We start from the raw sequence: 23,912 nt of genomic DNA, 5'->3' as shown, positions 1-23,912 counted from the left end.
CCAGAAACCTGGTTAAACTGTAGAGCATAGACTTATTTGTGATGTCATCAGAACAACAACCTACTGATATTTTACATAGGATTTTATTGAAAATCTTTTTTTAAACCAAAAACTGTTTTCTGAAAATATTTAACTATTCTAACTCCATTTTTTCACTGTGTAATTTGTTGTTGATTGATTACGAACTACAGAAAATTAATATGAGTTTTATCTGGACCAGCAACAATCTGCTGTTCATTACAAATAATCCAAGTGTTATTTATCTGAAAAATAGTAATAATACACACACACACACATTTTCAGAACCGCTTGTCCCATACGGGGTCACGGGGAACCGGAGCCTAACCCGGCAACTCAGGGCGCAAGGCTGGAGGGGGAGGGGACACACCCAGGACGGGACGCCAGTCCGTCGCAAGGCACCCCAAGCGGGACTCGAACCCCAGACCCACCGGAGAGCAGGACTGCAGTCCAACCCACTGCGCCACCGCACCCCCTTACATAGTAATAATAATGTTATTTTATAAATTCAGTAAGTACTTAAATCTTTTTGTGACATGATAAAATGTTCTTAATAACCTATACGTAACTTTTATTATTTATCTCAACAACAACAACAGTAATAATAATTCAATTTTATTAAAGGAGGGAGGGCTTACCCCTTCTTGCAGGTGATAAAAGTCCTTGATATGCTGATTTTATTGCTTCAGGGTCATTCATGTATCATTTAATTATGGCATTCTGTCTGACAGGTGCAGTTTTCACTGAAGGATATCACCAGAGTTCTGGATGTATAGACAGTTTTTCCTGTTCTGGCCAAGCTGCATGTGTTAGAGGAAACACAGTGAGAAGGTGTGGTCCTCTTAGCCGTACGTATGTGGTGATGTTGTATGAAGGGGCTGGTCAGAGTTTTTTCAACTTAAATATTTGAGAATGTTCTAAAATTATTTTATTCGAATGAGATATGGAACAGTAGCTCTTTGTCTTAGGTCGTTTTTACACCTGCTTTACTCTAGATGATGTACATTGTAGATGTGTTTTAGATGTTTTAGGTTTCAATAATTAGGAAAGCCCAGTTTGAAAAGACATTACATTATCACACACACAATGTCTACAGCCACTTGTCCCGAGGTGAACCGGAGCCTAACCTGGCAAAGCAGGGCACAGGGCTTGGGCGGGGGGAGTAGGGGGCGCAACCCGGACGGGACGCCAGTCCACCACAAGCCACCCCAAGAAGGACTTGAACCCCAGCCCTAACACGCACTAGGCCCCGGCCAAAACCACTGTGCCCCCGCTTCCCCCCATTACATTACATTACATTATGTATGAATAAATTCAGTGTTGAGCTCACCATATTTTTGGTGCTCCATACACTACACCGCAGTACTGCAAACATAAAATTAGAACTTGCCAAAATATTAATGCGACCTGAACAAAAATGTTCCTTCGTATTAACTCGTCTGTGGTTAGTCCGGTCTTTCTACATGAAAAGAGAAACATTCCTTTGTGGTTATTAAATGTATTGCTGAAACAGAAAGGACACTGGAAAACTTTCAAAAGCAGGAAGCTAAAACTATTCTCTGTTAAAACCTGTTTGGTGCCTTTTTACTTCAAACAGCACATCCAATTTACCAGAAGCTACAAGTGTCACTACATAGTTATATGAGAAAGTTGCTGAGGAAAACATGGTGAGTACAGCTTTGTATCAAATACCTACAGCAGAATGCTATGTCACACGGTAAAACATCATACAGTGAACCACTGTATCAGATGGTTAAAAAACGTCATACAGCAAAGATTATCAGATAGAAAAATATATCTATATACAACAAAATATAGAGAATAATAAAATGTTTAGGTATGTATTTAATACACAGTTCCCATCACATAAATCTTGCGTTATGTTTTGAGTACATCACTCCGTCTTCGTAGTAAGAATGATCATGTTATACTGGTTTATCCTGGTCTTACCATCCGGGCTACACCTGCACCTCAACCAGAAACACCTGAAAGTACTCAGACCAGTTAGGTATAAAGAGCAAAGATTCCCCAGTTGTGGAATCTCTATGAGATAACTGTCCCCTCTGTAGCACAACCAGTTTGCACGCCCTGTTTCCCTGCCTTGATGCCCTCACCCTGAATCCTTGCTCCCAAGTCTTGACTCCCTTGTCTTCGACCACCGCTTTGGACCTTGACCACTATCTAGGATATCCCTCAGAATGACATACTCCCCTTGGTTTTTTGACCCACGCCTGTCCCAGAACACATCTTTTGCCTTGTGCTTTGGACAAACGAACCACAGATCCTGCACTTGAGCCCTGTCTCCTGCCCTGGGAGTTTGTAATACCGGACCGGTCATAGCCTCCCATGGATTTAAATACCATTCCTATGCTGATGATACCCAGCTGTTCCTTTCCTTTCCACCTGGTGCGTCAGACATCTCCGCACGCATTGCTACCTGCCTGTCGGACATCTCTTCATGGATGTATGATCACCACCTCCAACTCAACCTCTCCAAAACAGAGATTCTTTACCTCCCAGCTGGCCTGTCTTCCTGTCACAACCTGTCGATCAAACTGGACAACTCACTCATTTTGCCTAGCTCCTTCCCTAAGAGTCTGGGAGTAACGATTGACAGAAGTCTGTCATTCTCTCAACATGTTGAAGCCACAACCCAGTCCTGCAGATACATCCTGCATAACATTTGTAGGACCAGTCCCGACCTCACTACTGACTCCGCCAAACTACTTGTCCAGGCCATGGTGACTTCCCATCTGGACTACTGCAACTCTCTCCTGTGTGACCTTCCTGTTAATGCCATCAAACCTCTGCAGCCAATACAGAATGCTGCTGCACAAGTTGTGTTTGATTTGCCAAAGCGCTCCCATGTATCTCCTCTACTCATTTCTCTGCACTGGCTTCCTATAGCTGCCCGAATCAAATTCAAAACCCTGGTTACTGTGTACAAATGTATCAATAGAACTGCTCCCAGCTATTAACAAGACTTGATCAACCACTACACCCCAGCCAGGCCCCTTCGCTCGTCTACTTCTCCTCGCTAGGTGGTCTCGTGCACAAAAGGTAAAGCTCGGAGGTTCTCGGTTCTGAGTCCGTTCTGGTGGAATGACGTCCCTCTGTCACTCAGAACTGCGGAAACTCTGTCTACTTTCAAGAAGGGTCTGAAAACTCATCTTTTCCAGAGCCACTTCACCCAAGATCTCTCCAGCTCATTTACGCTGTAACTGTTCACGCATCATAATTCCATAAGCATCTCCAGATACAACCTTTATTCAGCCACTACTCTGGCATTGTACTTGCTTATTTGTGTATCTTATAATATTTTTAAAAAAAAAAAAAAATTTGGGGAGGGCATCGGGATTTGTCTATCCTGCGTTTTATGCACCTACTCGATCGATGAACCTCGGTGCAGCAAGTGGTAGGTAACGAACTAGGTTTGCTTGAGACTTTCATGTCTGCAGCTATGTCTCCTTCTCTTAATGTAATGCATAAATTGTACTTTTGTTGAGATGTACGTCGCTTTGGACAAAACCATCTGCTAAATTAATAAATGTAAATGTAAATTTAATACTTTTACATATGTAATAATTTATAAAAAGGATAATGTAGTGTTCATCTAATAGCAGTGGATATCCTTGGGGATTTCTGGAACTCTTATTAATTTAAATATTGATCAGAGCACAATAATGTTAGAGGGTGTAACAAAATTTTTCTTGTTTTTTTATTATGTTTATTCATCTAGCAGAAGCTTTTCTCCAAAGCAAGTTATAGCTTAGGGGTGCGGTGGCATAACGGGTTTGGCCTGTGTCTGCTCTCTGGTGGGTCTGGAGTTTGAGTGCTGCTTAGGGCGCTTTGCGACAAACTGGTGTCCCGTCCGGGGTGTGTCCCCTCCCGCTCTGACCCTGTGCCTTACATTGTCGGGTTAGGCTCCAGCTCACCGCCACCCTGCTCGATACACGTGGTTTCAGTCAATGTGTGTGTGTGTAAGTTACAGCTCGATGTAAAAAGAGGGGCATTTCAGTATTTACAGCTGAAGAAGTGAAACAAAGAATTTCTAGCAAACCTCCCAAAGCAGGAAGTGAAATTGAACTTTTTATTTTCCGAAAGCCTGATTGATGTATCGCTGCATCACAATTCAGTGCATTGCTGTGCGTCCAATGGTTCCCCCACCACTTGAACTCATGCTTGTGTACCACAGTTTGCATATTAAGGTTTGTTTGGCCAAAAATAATATTTGGTATTGTTGAAGTGAGAGAAATTGATGGAAATTATTTAATGCTTAAGCATAACTTGTTTATGTGCAATAAGATTCTTTTGGGTATGTGTGCATTTATGCACTTTCTACATTTTTCATTACATAAAGGATTCTTTCATTTTTGTTTCTCAAGCCAAAGGAAAGAAAACAAATTAAATTAACTTTAATTAAGATTGCACCAGAGCAGCCCTTGTAATACAGACAACACAATCAGTCTTCACCATAATATTTCATTCATTAGTATAGATGAAACTCCCTTTATTCCGGCATTAATTTGATCACTTAAACTCTTACTGTAAAGGAATAATGTTGTCATTCTGGAGCAGGTAACACTACTTCATGCAGGTTGCACAAGCATTTTCTAATTCTAATTCTGGACTTTTCATTTTAAACTGAGACAATGTAATCTTGATTCAGTTAGAAAAAAAATTACCTTTGGTATGCTAAATATCAGTGAATTTTATGTAACCAGTATTTCATATCTGTGCCTTTTGTCTTCTAAATTTCCATCTTAATTCTTGTTTATATTTTCATTTCAGGAATAAAACTAAAGATGTTTTGCAGAACATTACAATTCAAAAGTAATCTTTTTTGTGTTCAGGAAACCCTTTAGCCAAAAGACAGAGGTTCATGTTGTTATGTGTGATGCCAGTGAAGGACAGGCTCTCAGATCCTGCAGTGTGTTCCAGCTACGTCGTAGCCCCAGGAGCTGAGGAACACCATGGTCCTTATTCGCCTCCACATCCCAGTCTTTATACCCTAAAGCAGAGATGAGAAACAAGGGTGTCAGAGCAACAGCCCAGAACAATAGTCCTATGGTACTTGACCCCTTTCTAACGTAGGGTAAGGACCTCGATCAGGGCTTTGACAAAAAGGGCAGGGCTGAAACAACCTTCAGTCTTTAAGCCATCAAGTGTAACCTGTGTTACATTTATTTATTTGACTCTTCTCCAGAGTGGCTTACAGTGTTGTGTTACTTAGACTGATTTACCCATTATTTAGATAAGATACTTTATTGTCATTGTATGCAATACAATGAAGTTTTGTGTGGCCACACTCAGAAAACAGCAGCAGAAAGAACACTTAAAATAAATAAGAATTGGATTAAAACTTTGAAATCTTCAGTCACTAGCTTAGCTATTTTTACTGTATCAGTTCAGTGTAAGTACCTTGATCAAGGACACTACAGCAGGAGGTGGGGTTCAAACCCCACTCCTTCAAATCCTAAGGCAGTGTCTTTAACCAGTATGCTAACTGCTGAGGGACTTAGTGCTGTAGACGTATCCTAGGGACAAACACTCACCACAAATAGAGCCAGAGGAAGCAGGATGAGGACAATACCGCACATGACAAGGATGGCCACAGCGTACCCTGGAAAACGCCATGGTGTGGGAGGAATGGAGGAAGGGGGCACTGCAGGAAGAATTCAAGAGGCAGGGGGGAAGGGAAGGGAAAGGAGTACACAACTGTTAGCAAAGGTCCAGGGAGAATCTAAAGGAGGACTGGATGGCGGTGTCTCAAGAGCTGTGTGTACCAATGCCCAGTGTTGCAGGGTCCACAGTGAGCCCATCCATCTCCAACTGGGCCAGACCCAATTTCAGAACCTCAGTGACAGAGAGCAGGGTGCTTGTGTTCCTCTCAAAAACCGCAATGAGATGGGCCACCAGAGACCCAGCCCTAAGGAGAGAAGAGTCCAGCAGAACTGGTGAGCATGTGAAGAAACAGGAAATTGGCCTGTTCCATGTGAGTCTCTGCACAGCTTTAGGTTCAATCCCAGCAGCCAGGCCCCCTCTGTGACCAACAGTCCCACTGCCCCTGGACCTCATGCATGGTCTTGTTCTAGTTATTCACATTGAGTACCACAATAACATTTAAGGTACTTGGCTGCCTGGGTGCCAGAGTTCCCCGTATGAAGCCTGACCTTCATAACTGGCTGTCGAACCTGAGACACTGCTGCAGTAAAACCCACATTGCATTATTATTGCATTACTTGTTAATTCAAACTTGCATATTCAGCTACACACAAACACACACAATGTCTACAGCTGTTTGTCCTGAGTGGGGTCACGGTGAGCTGAAGCCTAACCCGGCAGCGCAGGGCCGGAGGACACACCTCGGACAGGACGCCAGTCCGCCGCAAGGCACCCTAAGCAGGACTCTAACCCCAGACCCACCACACAGCAGGCCCCGGCCAAACCTGCTGCACCACCGCACCCCCAATATTCAGCTACTTATAAGTATTCTAATAAAAATGTAATGTAAGTGTTAAGCTACCATTAAATACCATGCGTTAATTTTAGGACTGCCTTGCGACGGACTGGCGTCCCATCCTGGGTGTGTCCCCTCCAGCCTTACGCCCTGAGTTGCCGGGTTAGGCTCCCGCTCCCCGCGACCCCGTATGGGACAAGCGGTTCAGAAAGTGTGTGTGTGTGTGTGTGTAATTTTAGGACTTGTTGTTATATCACAAAATGAAAATAACATTTATCTACACAGGGCGCAGTTAAGAGCTTTTACATACAGAGCTGCAACAATGTGTAAAAGAGCAGTACGTGAGCACTTACGTCATGTTAGTAACATAGACATCATTAAATCCCTCGGTGTTTTTGTAAAGCTTTCTCACCTGAAAGAAATAGCGGAAAAGAAAGCATAAAAATCAGGAATTTGGTTAGGCAACTCCTGGTTTGTTTCTAAGGCAGAGGACTGTGTATACTGAGCCACTCACTGAAGTACGAATATATGTGCTGTAGATGCCGAAGTGCTCTGATCCCCGCTTGGAAAGATCCTCTGAGAAGTTCAGACTGGTGATCCTCATAAGCAATGGAAATGAATCAAATTGGGCCTGAAAACCTGAAGAAGCATGAATTAAAACCTTTTACATGACAAACGGGTTTGTGTTTGTGTTTGTGTTCCACATGTTTCTGCAATTCTACTGACCACTGACTGAAAGCAGGTGCTTCAAATACAAGAAGGGACTCTGGGAGGTGAGGATGGCCGCAGCTATAATGTTATTTGACATGGGCATTTGGGTTTTGAGTTGATAGTGCAGCGAGGCATCCGCCCATCCATGCGCATCACTGAAAGAGAGGCAGAAGTTATCACAAGGAGCAATGACAGCAGGAGAAACCAGGTGCCTTGCAATAATGTGTCACTAGCAGAATTAAAACTGGTGTCTCTTGGCTGTCTCCCTGTTTTCTTCAGTGCCTGGCCTGTTTTTGGCTCTTATGACACGAAACAGATTAGATACACAAAGTACTGGTTATGTACAACAAGTACTGGTTGAATATGATACACAGTTATCGCATATACCAAGTACTGGTCATACAGTGTAATGTACTAACACTAATCTGCAAAATCCATTTATAGAAGAGCAGCAAGCCATCCTCAGTGGGATGTCAGCAAGTCTTTGAGCCTTTGGTTGAAACCAGAACACCAACACAAAGTCCACAGACAGAGGGAAGACTCAAATTTAAACCCAGGCAGAAATCAACTAGAGCTCAAGGGCTCCAAAACCACACCACTGCAGATTGCATAACCATTTCACCCCTAACAATAACTTATTCACCAAAAAGAGACATTTGTAACACAAGACAGGAATGACAACCAGACATTCATGCAGGTGTGTACCTGAATTTTATAGATAATGCCTTGCTTGTATTCCCAAGAAGTCTGCTAAGAACAAGCTTCAGCTGGTGGGGTAAAATCGCATGAGATACCACTGAATACACTGCTGAAGTTATGAATAATGTCACTTCAAACACTGCAAACCATCATTCATACAACAGGTTCAACTGTCTCTCCACAACAGCTTGGAATGACATGGAGCCAAGCCAGCGAGTCCATGGGCCCATGAAACACGCACTCACCCAGTTGTCAAGAGCGGCACTGATGTTTCTGTGTAACAGGGAGTTGGGGTCCAACACAGATGCCGACGGGAGGACAAGGGAGAGGTTCACAGATATGGAGATCTCCTCTGTGCAGATGAGAGAGTGGAAGCACTATAATTAACAAACAACCTCCCAGACATGTCCGCTACTGATGCAGATTGACCGTTAGACAGTACAAACGGGTAACCACAGTATGTATGTTGTGATTGAATATTCTCAGAGTGAAAACTACTAGTCGGTCTCTCAGTTTTCTCCCACCTGTCCTGATGAGGGTCATGGTGGTGTAAGGATGAGCAGACAGCCCCAAACCCTCCTTTCCCTAGCCATAGTCTCCAGCTCCTCCTGGGGATCCTCAGGTGACCCCATGCCAACCATGAGATATAATCCCTCCAACATGCCCTGGTTCTGCCCCCCGGGGTCTCCTCCCAAGGCCATGTGCCTAGTATAACTGGAATGGGAGCCACACAGGGGGCATTCTTACAACATACTGAACCATCTCAACTGAATCCACTTGCTCTGGAGGAGCAGCGACTCTACTGCAGGATACTCCCAGAACGCCAGACTCCTTACCCTGAGTGAAAACTATATTTTGATGAACCACCTAACCAGAAACCCGACAAAATGTCACAATACATTAGCATATTTGACCTCAGATGATGAAAGTGCTAAAACGATGCAGTCTCAGGGAGCTTCCTCACAGTATCTACAGAGGAGCAGAAAGATGCCGCTCTTGAAAAAGCTGAACAAATGGTAGTGCCTGGTGACTTCTTACCGAACACTTGTATGGACATCAGTATGATCCTGAGAGGGAAGGGGCTGTTGGAGTTGTTAGTAAGGGTGGCGTATAGCACCTTCAGCACGGCTGACACGCTGAGCGGCTCCTGTCCCTCATTAAACAGAAGATCAACTTCTGTCACTATGGAGCCGTTGCTAGAAGGGGAGAGACAGAGCGATGTGGTCCAAGGCAGGAAGACAGCCCCCTACCCCACCCTGGAAGTCTACATTGAACATCTGTAGTCCCTTCAGTGTGTTCTGAGATGATCCTCCGAGAAAGGATGCTACACAGAAATATCCTGAAATAAGTTAGACCGGAACTGCTTTGAAGTAGTTTGCGCATGATGGAGGTACAATAGGAAATGTGGGATCCAACGAAAGAAACAAAAATCAAACAATGATTGAAATACTCTACCTGAATCCTGTTACAATGCTTCTGAAGAAGGACTTTGGGAATTTCTCTGAATACATTTTGTCCACCTGAGAACAGCAATGTATCAAATGAAAGGTAGGTACACATTAATATTACTGAAGCCCTTTTTTCCAGGAAAGTCTCTACTGACAGTGAGAGTTTGTCTCTACAATCAATGGACACTTCCAGGACACTTATTCCTCATCAACACCCTAGCAACACTGACCATCATTTACATTTATTCATTTTGCAGACTTTTCTCCAAAGTGACGTGCATCTTGCAGAAATGTGCATAAAAGCAAACAGTAAGCTGAGCATTGCAAATAAACAGAGAACTGCCAAATGATGAATATCGATGAGCTAGACAGGGGTAGGAGACTAACCTCACGGGTGATGGTCTCCACAAGAATCCTGTACCTCTCAGATGATGAGTTCAGCAGGTCAGCCGTGAACGTTTCACTGAGGCTGAATTTTAGTGTGAACTTTCTGTGGAAAATACTTGTGCTTGATATTGGTCTCAGGGTGGTGAGTTGCGTGGCTGCAGTGGCTCTTGAAGTGGTAGCTGCTGTGCTTGAATAGTTAGATAGAGGGCCAGATGGTGTTCTATAAGGCAGTGCAGATCCAGCAGGATTCATGCCACCACCATGTGTGGAAGCATTCAGCAGAATCGTGATCTTACCATTCACACTGATGGTAGGAGTGTAACTATGGCTGGTAGTGACAGCAGATGCACTGGAGCCAGGTGTGGTATTGATAGTGTGAAGTGTACCAGTGTTGAGTAAAGGAGCTGAGGTATTGTTTATACCAGTTGTCAGTGTACTGGTGTTGGATATTGGAATACTATTTATTCCAGAGGTCAGTTTACCAGTGTTGGGTAGAGGACCTGTGGTACTATTCATACCAGAGGTCACTGTGCCAATGCTGGGTTGAGGAGCTGTGGTAATATTTGTACCAATAGTCAGTGTATTAGTGTTGGGTTGTGGAGAACTATGTATTTCAGAGGTGAGTTTACCAGTGTGGGGTAGATGATTTGTGGTACTATTTATACCAGTGGTCACTGTGCCAATGCTGGGTTGAGGAGCTGTGGTAATATTTGTACCAATAGTCAGTGTATTAGTGTTGGGTAGTGGAGTACTATGTATTTCAGAGGTGAGTTTACCAGTGTGGGGTAGATGATTTGTGGTACTATTTATACCACTGATCACTGTGCTAATGCTGGGTTCAGGAGCTGTGGTAATATTTGTACCAATAGTCAGTGTATTAGTGTTGGGTTGTGGAGTACTATGTATTTCAGAGGTGAGTTTACCAGTGTGGGGTAGATGATTTGTGGTACTATTTATACCACTGATCACTGTGCTAATGCTGGGTTGAGGAGTTGTGATAGTATTTGTACCAATAGTCAGTGTATCAGTGTTGGGTAGTGGAGTACTATGTATTTCAGAGGTGAGTTTACCAGTGTGGGGTAGATGATTTGTGGTACTATTTATACCAGTGGTCACTGTGCCAATGCTGAGTTCAGGAGCTGTGGTAATATTTGTACCAAAAGTCAGTGTATTAGTGTTGGGTAGTGGAGTACTATGTATTTCAGAGGTGAGTTTACCAGTGTGGGGTAGATGACCTGTGGTACTATTTATACCAGTGGTCATTGTGCCAATGCTGGGTTGAGGAGCTGTGGTAATATTTGTACCAATAGTCAGTGTATTAGTGTTGGGTAGTGGAGAACTATGTATTTCAGAAGTGAGTTTACCAGTGTGGGGTAGATGATTTGTGGTACTATTTATACCAGTGGTCACTGTGCCAATGCTGGGTTGAGGAGCTGTGGTAATATTTGTACCAATAGTCAGTGTATTAGTGTTGGGTAGTGGAGAACTATGTATTTCAGAGGTGAGTTTACCAGTGTGGGGTAGATGACCTGTGGTACTATTTATAGCACTGATCACTGTGCTAATGCTGGGTTCAGGAGTTGTGGTAATATTTGTACCAATAGTCAGTGTATTAGTGTTGGGTAGTTTAGTACTATGTATTTCAGAGGTGAATTTACCAGTGTGGGGTAGATGACCTGTGGTACTATTTATACCAGTGATCACTGTGCCAGTGCTGGGTTGAGGAGCTGTGGTAGTATTTGTACCAATAGTCAGTGTATCAGTGTTGGGTAGTGGAGTACTATGTATTTCAGAGGTGAGTTTACCAGTGTGGGGTAGATGATTTGTGGTACTATTTATACCAGTGATCACTGTGCTAATGCTGGGTTGAGGAGTTGTGGTAATATTTGTACCAATAGCCAGTGTATTAGTGTTGGGTAGTGGAGTACTATGTATTTCAGAGGTGAGTTTACCAGTGTGGGGTAGATGACCTGTGGTACTATTTATACCAGTGGTCACTGTGCCAGTGCTGGGTTGAGGAGCTGTGGTAATATTTGTACCAATAGTCAGTGTATTAGTGTTGGGTAGTGGAGAACTATGTATTTCAGAGGTGAGTTTACCAGTGTGGGGTAGATGACCTGTGGTACTATTTATACCACTGATCACTGTGCTAATGCTGGGTTCAGGAGTTGTGGTAATATTTGTACCAATAGTCAGTGTATTAGTGTTGGGTAGTTTAGTACTATGTATTTCAGAGGTGAGTTTACCAGTGTGGGGTAGATGACCTGTGGTACTATTTATACCAGTGGTCACTGTGATAATGCTGGGTTGAGGAGCTGTGGTAGTATTTGTACCAATAGTCAGTGTATTAGTGTTGGGTAGCGGAGTACTATGTATTTCAGAGGTGAGTTTACCAGTGTGGGGTAGATGACCTGTGGTACTATTTATACCAGTGGTCACTGTGATAATGCTGGGTTGAGGAGCTGTGGTAGTATTTGTACCAATAGTCAGTGTATCAGTGTTAGGTAGTGGAGTACTATGTATTTCAGAGGTGAGTTTACCAGTGTGGGGTAGATGACCTGTGGTACTATTTATACCAGTGGTCACTGTGATAATGCTGGGTTGAGGAGCTGTGGTAGTATTTGTACCAATAGTCAGTGTATTAGTGTTGGGTAGCGGAGTACTATGTATTTCAGAGGTGAGTTTACCAGTGTGGGGTAGATGACCTGTGGTACTATTTATACCAGTGGTCACTGTGCCAGTGCTGGGTTGAGGAGCTGTGGTAATATTTGTACCAATAGTCAGTGTATTAGTGTTGGGTAGTGGAGAACTATGTATTTCAGAGGTGAGTTTACCAGTGTGGGGTAGATGACCTGTGGTACTATTTATACCACTGATCACTGTGCTAATGCTGGGTTCAGGAGTTGTGGTAATATTTGTACCAATAGTCAGTGTATTAGTGTTGGGTAGTTTAGTACTATGTATTTCAGAGGTGAGTTTACCAGTGTGGGGTAGATGATTTGTGGTACTATTTATACCAGTGGTCACTGTGCCAGTGCTGGGTTGATGGACTCTGGTACTGTTTATGGCAGTAGTTGGGTCAGAAAAATTCATCAATATTGTTACAGTATTTTTTGTAGTTCTGCTTGGTTTTGGAGGTGTGGGTTTTGCGATTGTAGTGGTTTTTCTTAAAGCGGTTGATTTTGGAGATGTGGGTTTTGTAATTGTAGTGGTTTTTCTTAAAGCGGTTGATTTTGGAGATGTGGGTTTTGTGATTGTAGTGGTTTTTCTTGATGTGGTTGATTTTGGAGATGTGGATTTTGCGATTGTAGTGGTTTTTCTTAATCTGGTTGGTTTTGGAGATATGGCTTTTGTGGTTTCAGCAGTTTTTCTACTGGTGGTTGGGTTTATACTGGTTGCTGTAGTTTTTCTAATTGTGGTTGAAGTTCTACTAGATGTAGTATTTACAGCACTTTTTACAATTTCTCTAGTCAAGATGCTGGCTGTGCTCATTTTTGCATCTGCAGTCACTGCGGTCGTGTTCACAAGGACCATGTCGGTACTGCTTATGTCCCTAGCTGGTTGGGTGGTGTTTTTTACTGTCATATTGATTGCATGTGCTGGTTGGCAATTTGTATTTGTGCTCATGTTTAGTTGTGTTGTTGATAATCCTGCTATGTGCTGGTTTCCTGATGTAGGAGGTGCACTTATATCTGACTGTGCACTGACTGCAGTAATTGGAGGAAACTGTGAAGTTTCTGTAAAACACACAGACAGGAGGAAGTCAGAAGGCAGTTTGCTGGATCACTGCCATTTAAGACTAAGATCCTTGAATAAGACTGTCTTGTTTTGTATTTGCTTATAACACTCACAAAATACACTGGTTTACAACTGGGGCTTTTCTGTTTTCCTGCAGGTCATTCTCAGAAGGGTTAGGGTTAGTCTTTTTGTCATGTATTTTAATCAAAGAATTTAACAGTGGGGGACGGGGGACACAGTGGTGCACTGGGTTTGGACTGGGTCCTGCTCTCTGGTGGGTCTGGGGTTCTTGTCCCACTTGGGGTGCCTTGCAACGGACTGGCGTCCCATCCTGGGTGTGTCCCCTCCCCCTCCAGCCTTGCGCCTTATGTTGCCAGGTTAGGCTCCGGCTTGCCGCGACCCCACTCGAGACAAGCGGCTTCAGTGTGTAAGTGTGTGTGAGAGTCAATTTAACAGTGCTAATCTAATAGGTGGTCAGTTAGAAGTGACTTTAAAGGTGAGTGTGACTTTGCGGAACCTGAGACAAACAGGAGGTCTCTCACGTGAGGCACTGATGGAAGATGGCACCAGCAGCAGGGCGAGATTGGATGCTCTCAGTGTGTTCTGCACCTCCTCGAGGCTGGGCATCACGCTGATGTTATAGAAGATCAAGGAGACGCTGACCACAATAGAACCTTTTCTAGAAGAGGCCCAGCACAGGAAGCACCATTTGCTCATATAGCTTTAAGTATCTATTGTACAGTATCAGAAATGTACCTCCTGCAGTTCAGCTCTTGGACATCCTCACAGATCAGTTTTCAATGGAGCAGGTGGCCTGGTGTTTAGAACAATAACCTTCTAATAAGTAATTCCTAAATTTGAATACCCACACCCACAGTAGTCCCCTTGATCAGTGTAAATACCTTCGAACTGCCGTAAAAAAATTACACAGCTGTTCAAATGTGTATATATTTGCAGCTTATTATAGAAACTTAACATTGTAAGTTGCTAGCGAGAAAAGCATCAAATAAATAAACAAATAAATCTGGTTCCAGAATGAAATTCATTTACCTGAAGCCTGTCACCACAGTGCCAAGAAACTTATTCATGTATGTGGTTCTGTACACCAAATTCAGCTAAAGGAATAAAGAGCAAAATTACTTTTACTATCACTGATGTTACAACATGGTGTAATGGCATTTTAAATAATAAAAATTATGTATTTACGAAAGAATTCACAAGTAGATCATAGAGTAGCCAGAAGTAAATAACCCATAAACAGTCTTCACAAAACAAAAGGTACACACCGAGAAATGAGAGTGTGGATATTCACCACTCACTTTTCAGTAAAAGCTGTTCCTAGATTACATCTGAAAGGAGGCAATTTAACTCACCGCTTCTGTTATATTTTTTGCCAGGAGGTAGAACTTCTTAGAAGATGAATTCCTAAGGTCCTCTTCAAATGTCAAATTGAGTGTAAATTCCAGGTAAACTTCTGGTCTATGTGTGAAAAAAGCTGTACCAGCAGCTTCTGCTGTGGACACAGCTGTAGGTCCTGTATGTGCCACTGGTGACGGTGGGGCTGTGTTAAAGGGTGTTATGGGAGACGAAGTAGTGTTTGATGAAATAGCCTCAGCAGTGCTTGAAGTAGACAGTGGGAAAGTAGAGCTTGGCCAATTAGAATGTGCAGGAATTGCTGTTGTCAATGTGGACATATGAAGTAGAGCATTACTTTTTGTGGTAAAACTTGCAGGTTCTGACAGAACGTTAACTGGGGTTTGGGGTGTTGAACTAAACCAAGTTGCTGAACTTCTGCTGATGAATTCTTGACTTATCGAAGATATAGCTACGTTTTTCTCATTAGTGCTATTTTTATTTAGTGTTGTACCAGTATGTTCTACATGCTCATTAATTTCAGTTTTTCTTGATGATTCATTAGGAGTTACTGAGTTTGCATTGATGTTTGTTTGAATTGTGGCAGGTGTGATTATGGTGTCAAAACTTGTATCTGTGACAAAATCTGTGATTTTACTATAATTTGTCCTTTCTGGAATGGTGTTGAGCTCTGGTTCTTCTGTTGAAAAATACATATCTTCTGCAGTTGTCTTGATGTCTCTTTGACTTTTGTTAATTGTATTTGAAGTATCATAGGCTGTTGATTCTATGTCAAGCGCTATGGTTGTAGTTTCTGTGATAGTGTTGAGCTCTGGTTCTTCTGTTGTATAATATCGATCTACTGAAGTTGTGTCGATGGCTGTTTGAATTGTGCCAGCTGTGATTGTGGTGTCATAATCTGTGTCTATGTCAAAATCTGTGATTTTATTATCATTTGTAGTTTCTGGAATGATGTTCAACTCTGGTTCTTCTGTGGAATTAAGCAGATGTATAGAAGTTGTGTTGATGTCTATTTGACTTATGTTAGTTGTGTTTGAAGTATCATAGTGTGTTGGGTCTATGTCAAGGTCTACAGTTGTTGCAATTTCTGAGATGGTGTTGAGCTCTGGTTCTTCTGTTGAATCAGACAGATCTTCTGAAGTTGTGGTGATGTTTCTTTGACTTCTTTCAGTTGTGTTTGAAGTGTCATAGTCTGTTGTGTCTGTTTCAAGGTCTATAGTTGTAGTTTCTGAGATGGTGTTAAGCTCTGGCTCTTCTGTTGAATCATATAGATCTATAGAAGTGGGGCTGATGTCTATTTGACTTGTGTTAGTTGTATTTGAAGTATCATAGTGTGTTGTGTCTATTTCAAGATCTATGGTTGTTATAGATTCTGAGATGGTGTTGAGCTCTGGCTCTTCTGTTGAATGATAGAGATCTCTAGAAGTGGGATTGGTGTCTATTTGACTTGTGTTAGTTGTGTTTGAAGTATCATAGTGTGTTGGGTCTGTGTCAAGGTCTACAGTTATTGTAGTTTCTGGGATGGTGTTGAGCTCTGGTTCTTCTTTCGTCTCATGTCGATCTACTGAAATTGTGCTGATGGCTGTTTGAATTGTGCCAGCTGTGATTGTAGTGTCATAATCTGTGTCTATGTCAGAATCTGTGATTGTATTATGATCTGAAGTCTCTGGGATGGTGTTGACCTCTTGTTCTTCAGTTGAATCAAACAGATCTACAGAACTGGTGCTGAAGTCTTTTTGACTTCCTTCAGTTGTGTTTGAAGTATCATAGTCTGTGGTGTCTATGTCAGGGTTTGTGGTTGTTGTAGTTTCTGGGATGTTCTTGAGCTCTGATTCTGTTGAATCATACAAATCCGCAGTAGTGTTAATATCGCTTTCTCTTGTGGTTTCAGGAGTGTTTACAGTAGTAGAAGTGTTGGAAATGGTGGTTGTGGTCACATCTGTAGTATTTCTAGCAGCTGTTGCATTTTCAGTGGTACTATTTATACCAGTGGTCACTGTGCCAATGCTGGGTTGAGGAGCTGTGGTAATATTTGTACCAATCGTCAGTACATCGGTGTTGGGTAGAGGAATACTATGTACATCAGAGGTGAGTTTACCAGTGTGGGGTAGATGACCTGTGGTACTATTTATTCCAGTGGTCACTGTGCCAGTGCTGGGTTGAGGAGCTGTGGTAATATTTGTACCAATAGTCAGTATATCGGTGTTGGGTAGTGGAGTACTATGTATATCAGAGGTGAGTTTACTAGTGTGGGGTAGATGACCTGTGGTACTATTTATACCACTGATCACTGTGCTAATGCTGGGTTCAGGAGCTGTGGTAATATTTGTACTAATAGTCAGTGTATCAGTGTTGGGTAGTGGAGTACTATGTATTTCAGAGGTGAGTTTACCAGTGTGGGGTAGATGACCTGTGGTACTATTTATACGAGTGGTCACTGTGCCAGTGCTGGGTTGAGGAGCTGTGGTAATATTTGTACCAATAGCCAGTGTATTAGTGTTGTGTAGTGGAGTACTATGTATTTCAGAGGTGAGTTTACCAGTGTGGGGTAGATGACCTGTGGTACTATTTATACGAGTGGTCACTGTGCCAGTGCTGGGTTCAGGAGCTGTGGTAATATTTGTACCAATCGTCAGTACATCAGTGTTGGGTAGAGGAATACTATGTACATCAGAGGTGAGTTTACCAGTGTGGGGTAGATGACCTGTGGTACTATTTGTACCAGTGGTCACTGTGCCAGTGCTGGGTTGATGGACTCTGGTACTGTTTATGGTAGTAGTTGGGTCAGAAAAATTCATCAATATTGTTACAGTATTTTTTGTAGTTCTGCTTGGTTTTGGAGGTGTGGATTTTGCGATTTTAGTGGTTTTTCTTGAAGTATTTGATTTTGGAGATGTGGGTTTTGTAATTGTAGTGGTTTTTCTTAAAGCAGTTGATTTTGGAGATGTGGGTTTTGTGATTGTAGTGGTTTTTCTTAAAGCAGTTGATTTTGGAGATGTGGGTTTTGCGATTGTAGTGGTTTTTCTTAAAGTGACTGATTTTGGAGATGTGGGTTTTGTAATTGTAGTGGTTTTTCTTAAAGTGGTTGATTTTGGAGATGCTGCATTTTCAGTATTATGTTGGATGGTTACTGTTTGCTGGGTTCTTTTTACTGGATTCTGAGAAAGTGTGTTTTGTGGTAAAGTGAATGTATGATAATTTGTCAGTGTAGTAGATGGACCTTTTGAAGATTGCTTACTGACTGTAGTGACTGGCGGAGGTGGAGTAGGATCTGTAATACAGAGAGACAGCAGGAGGTTATAGGTTGGCTAAATGGATCACTTAATTTCAGATAAAAATACTTAAGTATGATTATAGTGTTTTATATTCGCTTGTGTTGGCTAAACTCCTAGGGAAGTGGGACATATAGTACTTCTTAAGTGTTCTTCTTTCTAAGTAGAAACAAAAGACATTAGGATCACTCTGTATATTTTATATTCTACTGAAAATCCTTCCTATTGGTGCTAATGGGAGATGTAGTCTGAATGGAGAAAAGGAACACTGCTGAAATGTGTCAGTCAGGAGTGACTTGAATGTTTAGTGTGACTCTGCGGAGCTTGAGACAGACAGATGGTTTCTCACGTGAGGCACTGATGGAGCATGGCACCAATGGCAGGGTGAGATTGGAGGCTCTCAGTATCTCTTGCACCTCACCAAGGCCGGGCATCACGCTGACGTTGTAGAAGATCAAAGAGACACTGACCACAACGGAACCTTCCCTAGAACAGAAGAAGCACCACTAATTCTTATAGCTATAAGTATGTGCTGTACACAGTATCAAAAATGTTGTCTGTATCACATTAAATCGTTTCACAAATCTGGTGCTAAAGTACATACAAGGCTAACATAACAACATTAAACAAGCATAACACATAGAATTAATACAAAAATACAGTATGTTCTGCATAATCATATAGTTATAGTGTTTTTTCCTGTAAATGTATACACATGTCTACAAAAACAGTAAGAGGAACAGCAGTTTGAAAAAACCTTTTTGTCCACCCAAGAATATGTATGAACCCCCAGTGTTCTACATATACAGTAATCTAGAAGTACTGTAGAGAAGAACAAAGATGGCCTCAATACGACAGGTGCCTCCTGCTTTGGCCAGGTTCCACGCGGGGAAGTAATCCGAAATTAGGATGAAGGATGAACTTCAGCACCTATGGGAGCGTTGCTGAAAGCCACTAGCGTGTTCTTTTTTAGCTCAGCTCAAAGCTGCCTTGTCTAACTGAGTGTGAGCTGATGTCATGGTGGCACAGCGAGTAGTGCTGCTGTCTCACAGTGCCTGTATAGTGTGAGAGGACGTGGGTTTGATTCCCACTCAATCTGTGTGGAGTTTGCATGTTCTCCCTGTGTCTGTGTGGGTTTCCTCCCACAGTCCAAAGACATGCTGTTCAGTTTCACCTATAGTGTGTGAGTGACAGAGAGAGTTTGTTCCACTGATATATGGATGAGTGACCCATTGTAAGTAGTGTCTCTAGCAGTGTAAGTAACCTTAGTGAATAAGGTGAGTGGGCTGATAATACTGCATGGAGTTCATTGGAAGTCCGTTGTTCACTGGATGTGAGATGTGTGTCACTTTGGAGAAAAGCTTCTGTTAAATGAATAAATATAAATGTAATAGGCAGCTCCACACTGCATGCTCAATGCCAGTCCAGGGTAAAAACTAGCTGCCCCTGGTCAAAAGCACAGTGAAACTCCAGCCCTTAAGGGACTTGAAGAGACCCAGGGAGAGTCAAAAGGGAAGTGGAACTCCCTGTATTCACCTGAGATGAAGACATTGTGGCAGAATATGTACATATCTGTGGTTTGCTGTTTTGCTCCATTGTTTTTGTACTCCTTTCTGCTTTGACAACCCATAGGAAGGCAGAGGTCTGAAAGAAAGTCTTCATGAGTCATAATTCAGCACAATTCAACACACTAAAACTGACCTTTAAGCAAGGTCCTGCACCACTTTCTTACTTGTCCACTTCTGAGCTTTCTCATACATCATGTGAGACAGCTGATTCAGGGAGGATGATTACAGTTCAATTTTCCTACCTGAAGCCTGTCACCATAGTGCCAATGAACGGATATTTCCTTCCATACAATGAGTCTAACTGAAAAACAAAGAACAGAATCATTTAAAAAAAATTATAAAAGTGACAAAAATAACAAAATGGTATGGATTAACTTATGTAATCATGAAAGGATTCAATAGTAGATCATACAGTATACTGAAATCAACACACAATTAAGTCCACACAATACACAGACATGAATACCCTCTCTCGCTTTTCAGTAAAAGCTGTCTGAAGGTTACACCAAAGTGTACTTCTGAAGATAGCTAATTACACTCACCGCTTTTGTTATATTTTTTGCCAGGAACAGGAACTTCTCAGAAGATGAATTCCTAAGGTCTTTCTTGAATGTCAAATTGAGCGTAAATTCCATGTGAATTTCCGGACTGGGTGCGGAGAAGGTTGTGGAGACAGCTGTAGATCCTGTATGTGTCGTCACTGATGACACAGCTGTGATAAAGGGTGTATGCATCATGGTACAAAGCCACATACCCACTCTGATACATATCGTCATACCTTCAATTCAGCATGAGACACATCCTGTTGCAAAAGCTAGTATACATCTCAACATACGTCATGATATACACCATGATACAAGGGCCTCAGTGGCACCAAAACAGCCCCACAGCATCACTGATCCATCTCCCAACACTATATTTCACATTGGGTATAGTGTGCTTTTCTTTGTGCGCATCACTCTCCTGACCGCAAACGAACTAATGGTGTGTGTGACTATAGTAGTCTTTTGCACTCAAAGTTCCCACTTCATGCTGTTCCTCTCCCTCTGCTCCAGGAGAGAAACATAGGATCCTATAATTTTGAAACCCGTATTGCTCATGAATGAATGTTTGTTTTCAAAAAGGTGTTCGTGAATGAAATTCAAAGGTTTTCCTTTATTTTTTGATGACAGTATGTAGCTGTTTGTTTTATCCTGCTCTTTTGTCCATTTTTATGGGGATGCCAATAAGTCTGGAGGACACTCTATATCTTGATACACATCTAGGTATATATCCTGGTATATATACCACAGATGTCTGTTGGTGCATCTCATTATTTCATGTCTTCTGCTTTTTCCCTTGTGCTGCTGAGTTACAAGATTCATTGCAAAACTGTGCATGTATTAACCATTTGATTATTTGTTGAATTCACACAGTCACACAGAGAGAAAACACAGTGTAACTCACCCATACGAATTCCGAGAATTAACAGAAAAAGCAGGTCCATTTCTTGTAGCCAGAGGTCAGCTTCCAGAATGAAATGGGTTATGTTATATTTTATCTTTACGTGACTCTCACCAGTACCGACTGAATAAGTTATTTTTCACCCTTTAGAAATTCAGAACTCACTTCAGCAGAATTTAATTGTTCTTAATTTTAGTTCAGTATATATGTGTACAGTATGTTCCTGCTACTACTGCTGGAACTGAGTTCACAATGCAATAAATAACAGGAATTCATAAAAAGTGTAGGTCTGAAATACAAATGATCCGTATGAATGACTTAAATATGAACATAAACATCTGAGTTATCTTAATGGACAGTTAAAAACAGACATGAACCATAATTTGTATTATATTGGTATACATACTCATCTTCAGTTAATTCTAGTCAAAGAAGTAGAAATCTTTGAACTTACCAGTATCCAAAGCACTGTGATGAATTCGGGTTTCTCAGCGCAGCAACTTGTCGCTATCTCTTGCTGTCTCTTTTCTGTTTTATGTGGATGTGTATACAGTGGAAATGCTATCAACTGTTTAGCTGAAGTCTAGGTCACTTCCATATTTTGTATCTAAGTCTCTGTACTGGTCTGTGCTTTGTGTTTGTATTGTGTTTTTTATATTGTGTGCAACTCTTCACACACTCTTCCTTCAGCACTCCTCTTCACTTACTAGGGTGTCACTCAGGCAACTGCACTGTCTTTTAGTGTTTTATCATATGACTGATGCCAGTTGACATCTATCTCTGGTTCTCAGTTCCTTACTGTGTTTCCTTTGGCCTGCAAACGACACCTTTCTGTCTACTTCTCGTTCTAATTACAGTTTGGATGTCTCATGACAAACTGTGGTCACTGACTGAATTTACAGGGTGTGTGTGTGTGTGTGTGTGTGTGTGTGTGTGTGTGTGTGTGTGTGCGTGTGTGTGCCTGAGTGATCGTGTTTGTTTGTGGTTGCAAGTTTTTCTCTGTCCTCTATGTCTACAGAGGTCGTGAAGATCACAAACCCTCACTTATTATTGCTTTTGTTTTGCTCAAGTGGGGACCAGTTATTCATGTCCACATGCCCTAAGTGCTGGTATGAGTGTCCAGCAGACATCTGAACTGCTTCAAAACTGAGATTCATCAGGCTTATGAGTAAGAATGATTAAGAACTCTTAAATATGAGAGTAATAATGATGATTATGATTATTATTAAGAATTCTTATGCAGTTTCTAGGGGTCGACAGCTCTTTTGAACATAAAAACAGTCTCCTGGTACTGTGCTTCTCCAGTACTTGTTACTCAGAAGTAGGTGTGAATAAAGGCACTAGCTATAATTATTATTATTATTATTATTATTATTATTATTATTATTGTTGTTTTTCTTGTCGTCTTTCACATTAAGGTTTATTGTGCATTTCCCCCGTTCTTTATCTTTATACAAATGGTTTTTGTGTGACGTTGCAGTGGGACATGCTGACTTTCAGTGCTGCTGATGCATGAACTGGTTTAACAACTCCATAGTTGCCACAGAAACATCAAAAATTACAAAAAAAACAAGGGTCGTGTTTCAGGTCTAATTATAATGCTATATTGCTCCTGGAAATTTACTCTCTGATAATTTACATGTACAGTGATGTGTACCTCGATGAACAATTATCTGCTGACGGTTTTGTTTGTTCGTCTTTGTATGATGAGTTTCAAACTATTAAACAAGAACAGATAAGGCCCAAAATTCATACACCCTGTAAGGTAACACTATCATATACTTTTTTACTTCATTATTGTTTCTGATTTTTTATTACTTTTTTATCAGTACAGCTTTTTTAAAAAATATCAGTGTTATGGGCAATGATTGACTTTTTTTTTTAGTAGTCTCCGCAGTGTTAAGCAATAATAATCAGTATTCAGTTTTCCAGCAACAATTTTCCGGTACAGTGAAACGTTCTAGGATTCACCCCCCATGGTGTTCACGGTTAAGGCACATGTCTGCTTTGAAAGCTTCACTTGTGATCCCAATCACCACTGCTCTTGTCAGCTGACTCGGCAGCACACTTCACTAGGTCCCTGATGACTGTGACGTACAGATTTCCATGACAGCCTTATCTTTCAGTCCTTTAAGCTTTCTACCCACTTTTTATCTGACCAGTACTGATTAAGGATCATCATTATTCATCAACCAAATAGGGTTACCTGTCATTTCCAGCGTGACTAGGAAGTCTCAGGGTCCAGTTTATATACAAATGAATATATTCACAAAATGAATTGTGCTCATTTGTGCTCTGTCTGCACTTCTTCACAGGTGCCATCACATTGGAGCTTATCTTCTGTCTGTTCATATTGATCATGACACTATGCTCAAGGTTGTCAAGTCCTACATTTTAATACCTGTTTTTTTATTTTTGATTAATTAGAATGTGTCATCAGCTTAGTCAAATCTGAGTACAATGAGATGGCAAAAAAATATAAGCTTAAAAAAACCAAGAGAAATGAGATTATATCAGCAAAATTAACTGGATAAAACCTCAAATCACAGTTCATACAGAGCCCCTGGTTTCATCCAGTGTGTTTCTAGGGGGGATTTGTTTAATTGCATTCTCACCTGATGCATTCAAAGTTATTTTTATTGGTAAAAAGTTCATTTGTTTTTCATAGGTTTATGACAAAGTATACCAGAATGCTTATACCCTGGAAGGGACACCAGTTCATTGCAACTCTAAAGTACAAACCCCATTTCCAGAAAAGTTGGGAAACTTTCTAAAATGGAATAAAACAAAAATC

General features: G+C 41.6%; 2 protein-coding genes across 2 annotated transcripts; both read right to left on the bottom strand.

The window, feature by feature from the left end:
• Positions 1 to 4,454: 4,454 nt before the first annotated feature.
• Positions 4,455 to 10,554, bottom strand: LOC114910483 (uncharacterized). The gene is made up of 11 exons (XM_029251792.1): positions 9,724 to 10,554; positions 9,344 to 9,408; positions 8,927 to 9,084; positions 8,134 to 8,240; positions 7,895 to 7,956; positions 7,205 to 7,344; positions 6,993 to 7,117; positions 6,832 to 6,890; positions 5,805 to 5,947; positions 5,574 to 5,683; positions 4,455 to 5,029 (listed from the first exon to the last, which is right to left on the bottom strand). The coding sequence occupies exons 1-11, from the start codon at positions 10,237 to 10,239 to the stop codon at positions 4,937 to 4,939; spliced, it is 1,578 nt and encodes a 525-aa protein (XP_029107625.1). The 5' UTR covers positions 10,240 to 10,554; the 3' UTR covers positions 4,455 to 4,936.
• On the bottom strand, positions 10,395 to 22,013 carry LOC114910509 (flocculation protein FLO11-like). The gene is made up of 9 exons (XM_029251890.1): positions 21,573 to 22,013; positions 21,122 to 21,181; positions 20,218 to 20,387; positions 19,918 to 19,976; positions 19,644 to 19,751; positions 18,457 to 18,593; positions 17,393 to 18,106; positions 10,587 to 12,281; positions 10,395 to 10,408 (listed from the first exon to the last, which is right to left on the bottom strand). Exons 2-9 carry the CDS (start codon positions 21,159 to 21,161, stop codon positions 10,395 to 10,397), a joined length of 2,937 nt encoding a protein of 978 aa, XP_029107723.1. The 5' UTR covers positions 21,162 to 21,181; positions 21,573 to 22,013.
• Positions 22,014 to 23,912: the final 1,899 nt, after the last annotated feature.

Source organism: Scleropages formosus, chromosome 5 (genome assembly GCF_900964775.1).
Source record: "Scleropages formosus chromosome 5, fSclFor1.1, whole genome shotgun sequence".
In the NCBI taxonomy this organism is placed as follows: Eukaryota; Metazoa; Chordata; class Actinopteri; order Osteoglossiformes; family Osteoglossidae; genus Scleropages; species Scleropages formosus.
Note: the sequence above shows the minus strand (reverse complement) of the source record. Positions and strands in the feature narration are given on the sequence as shown.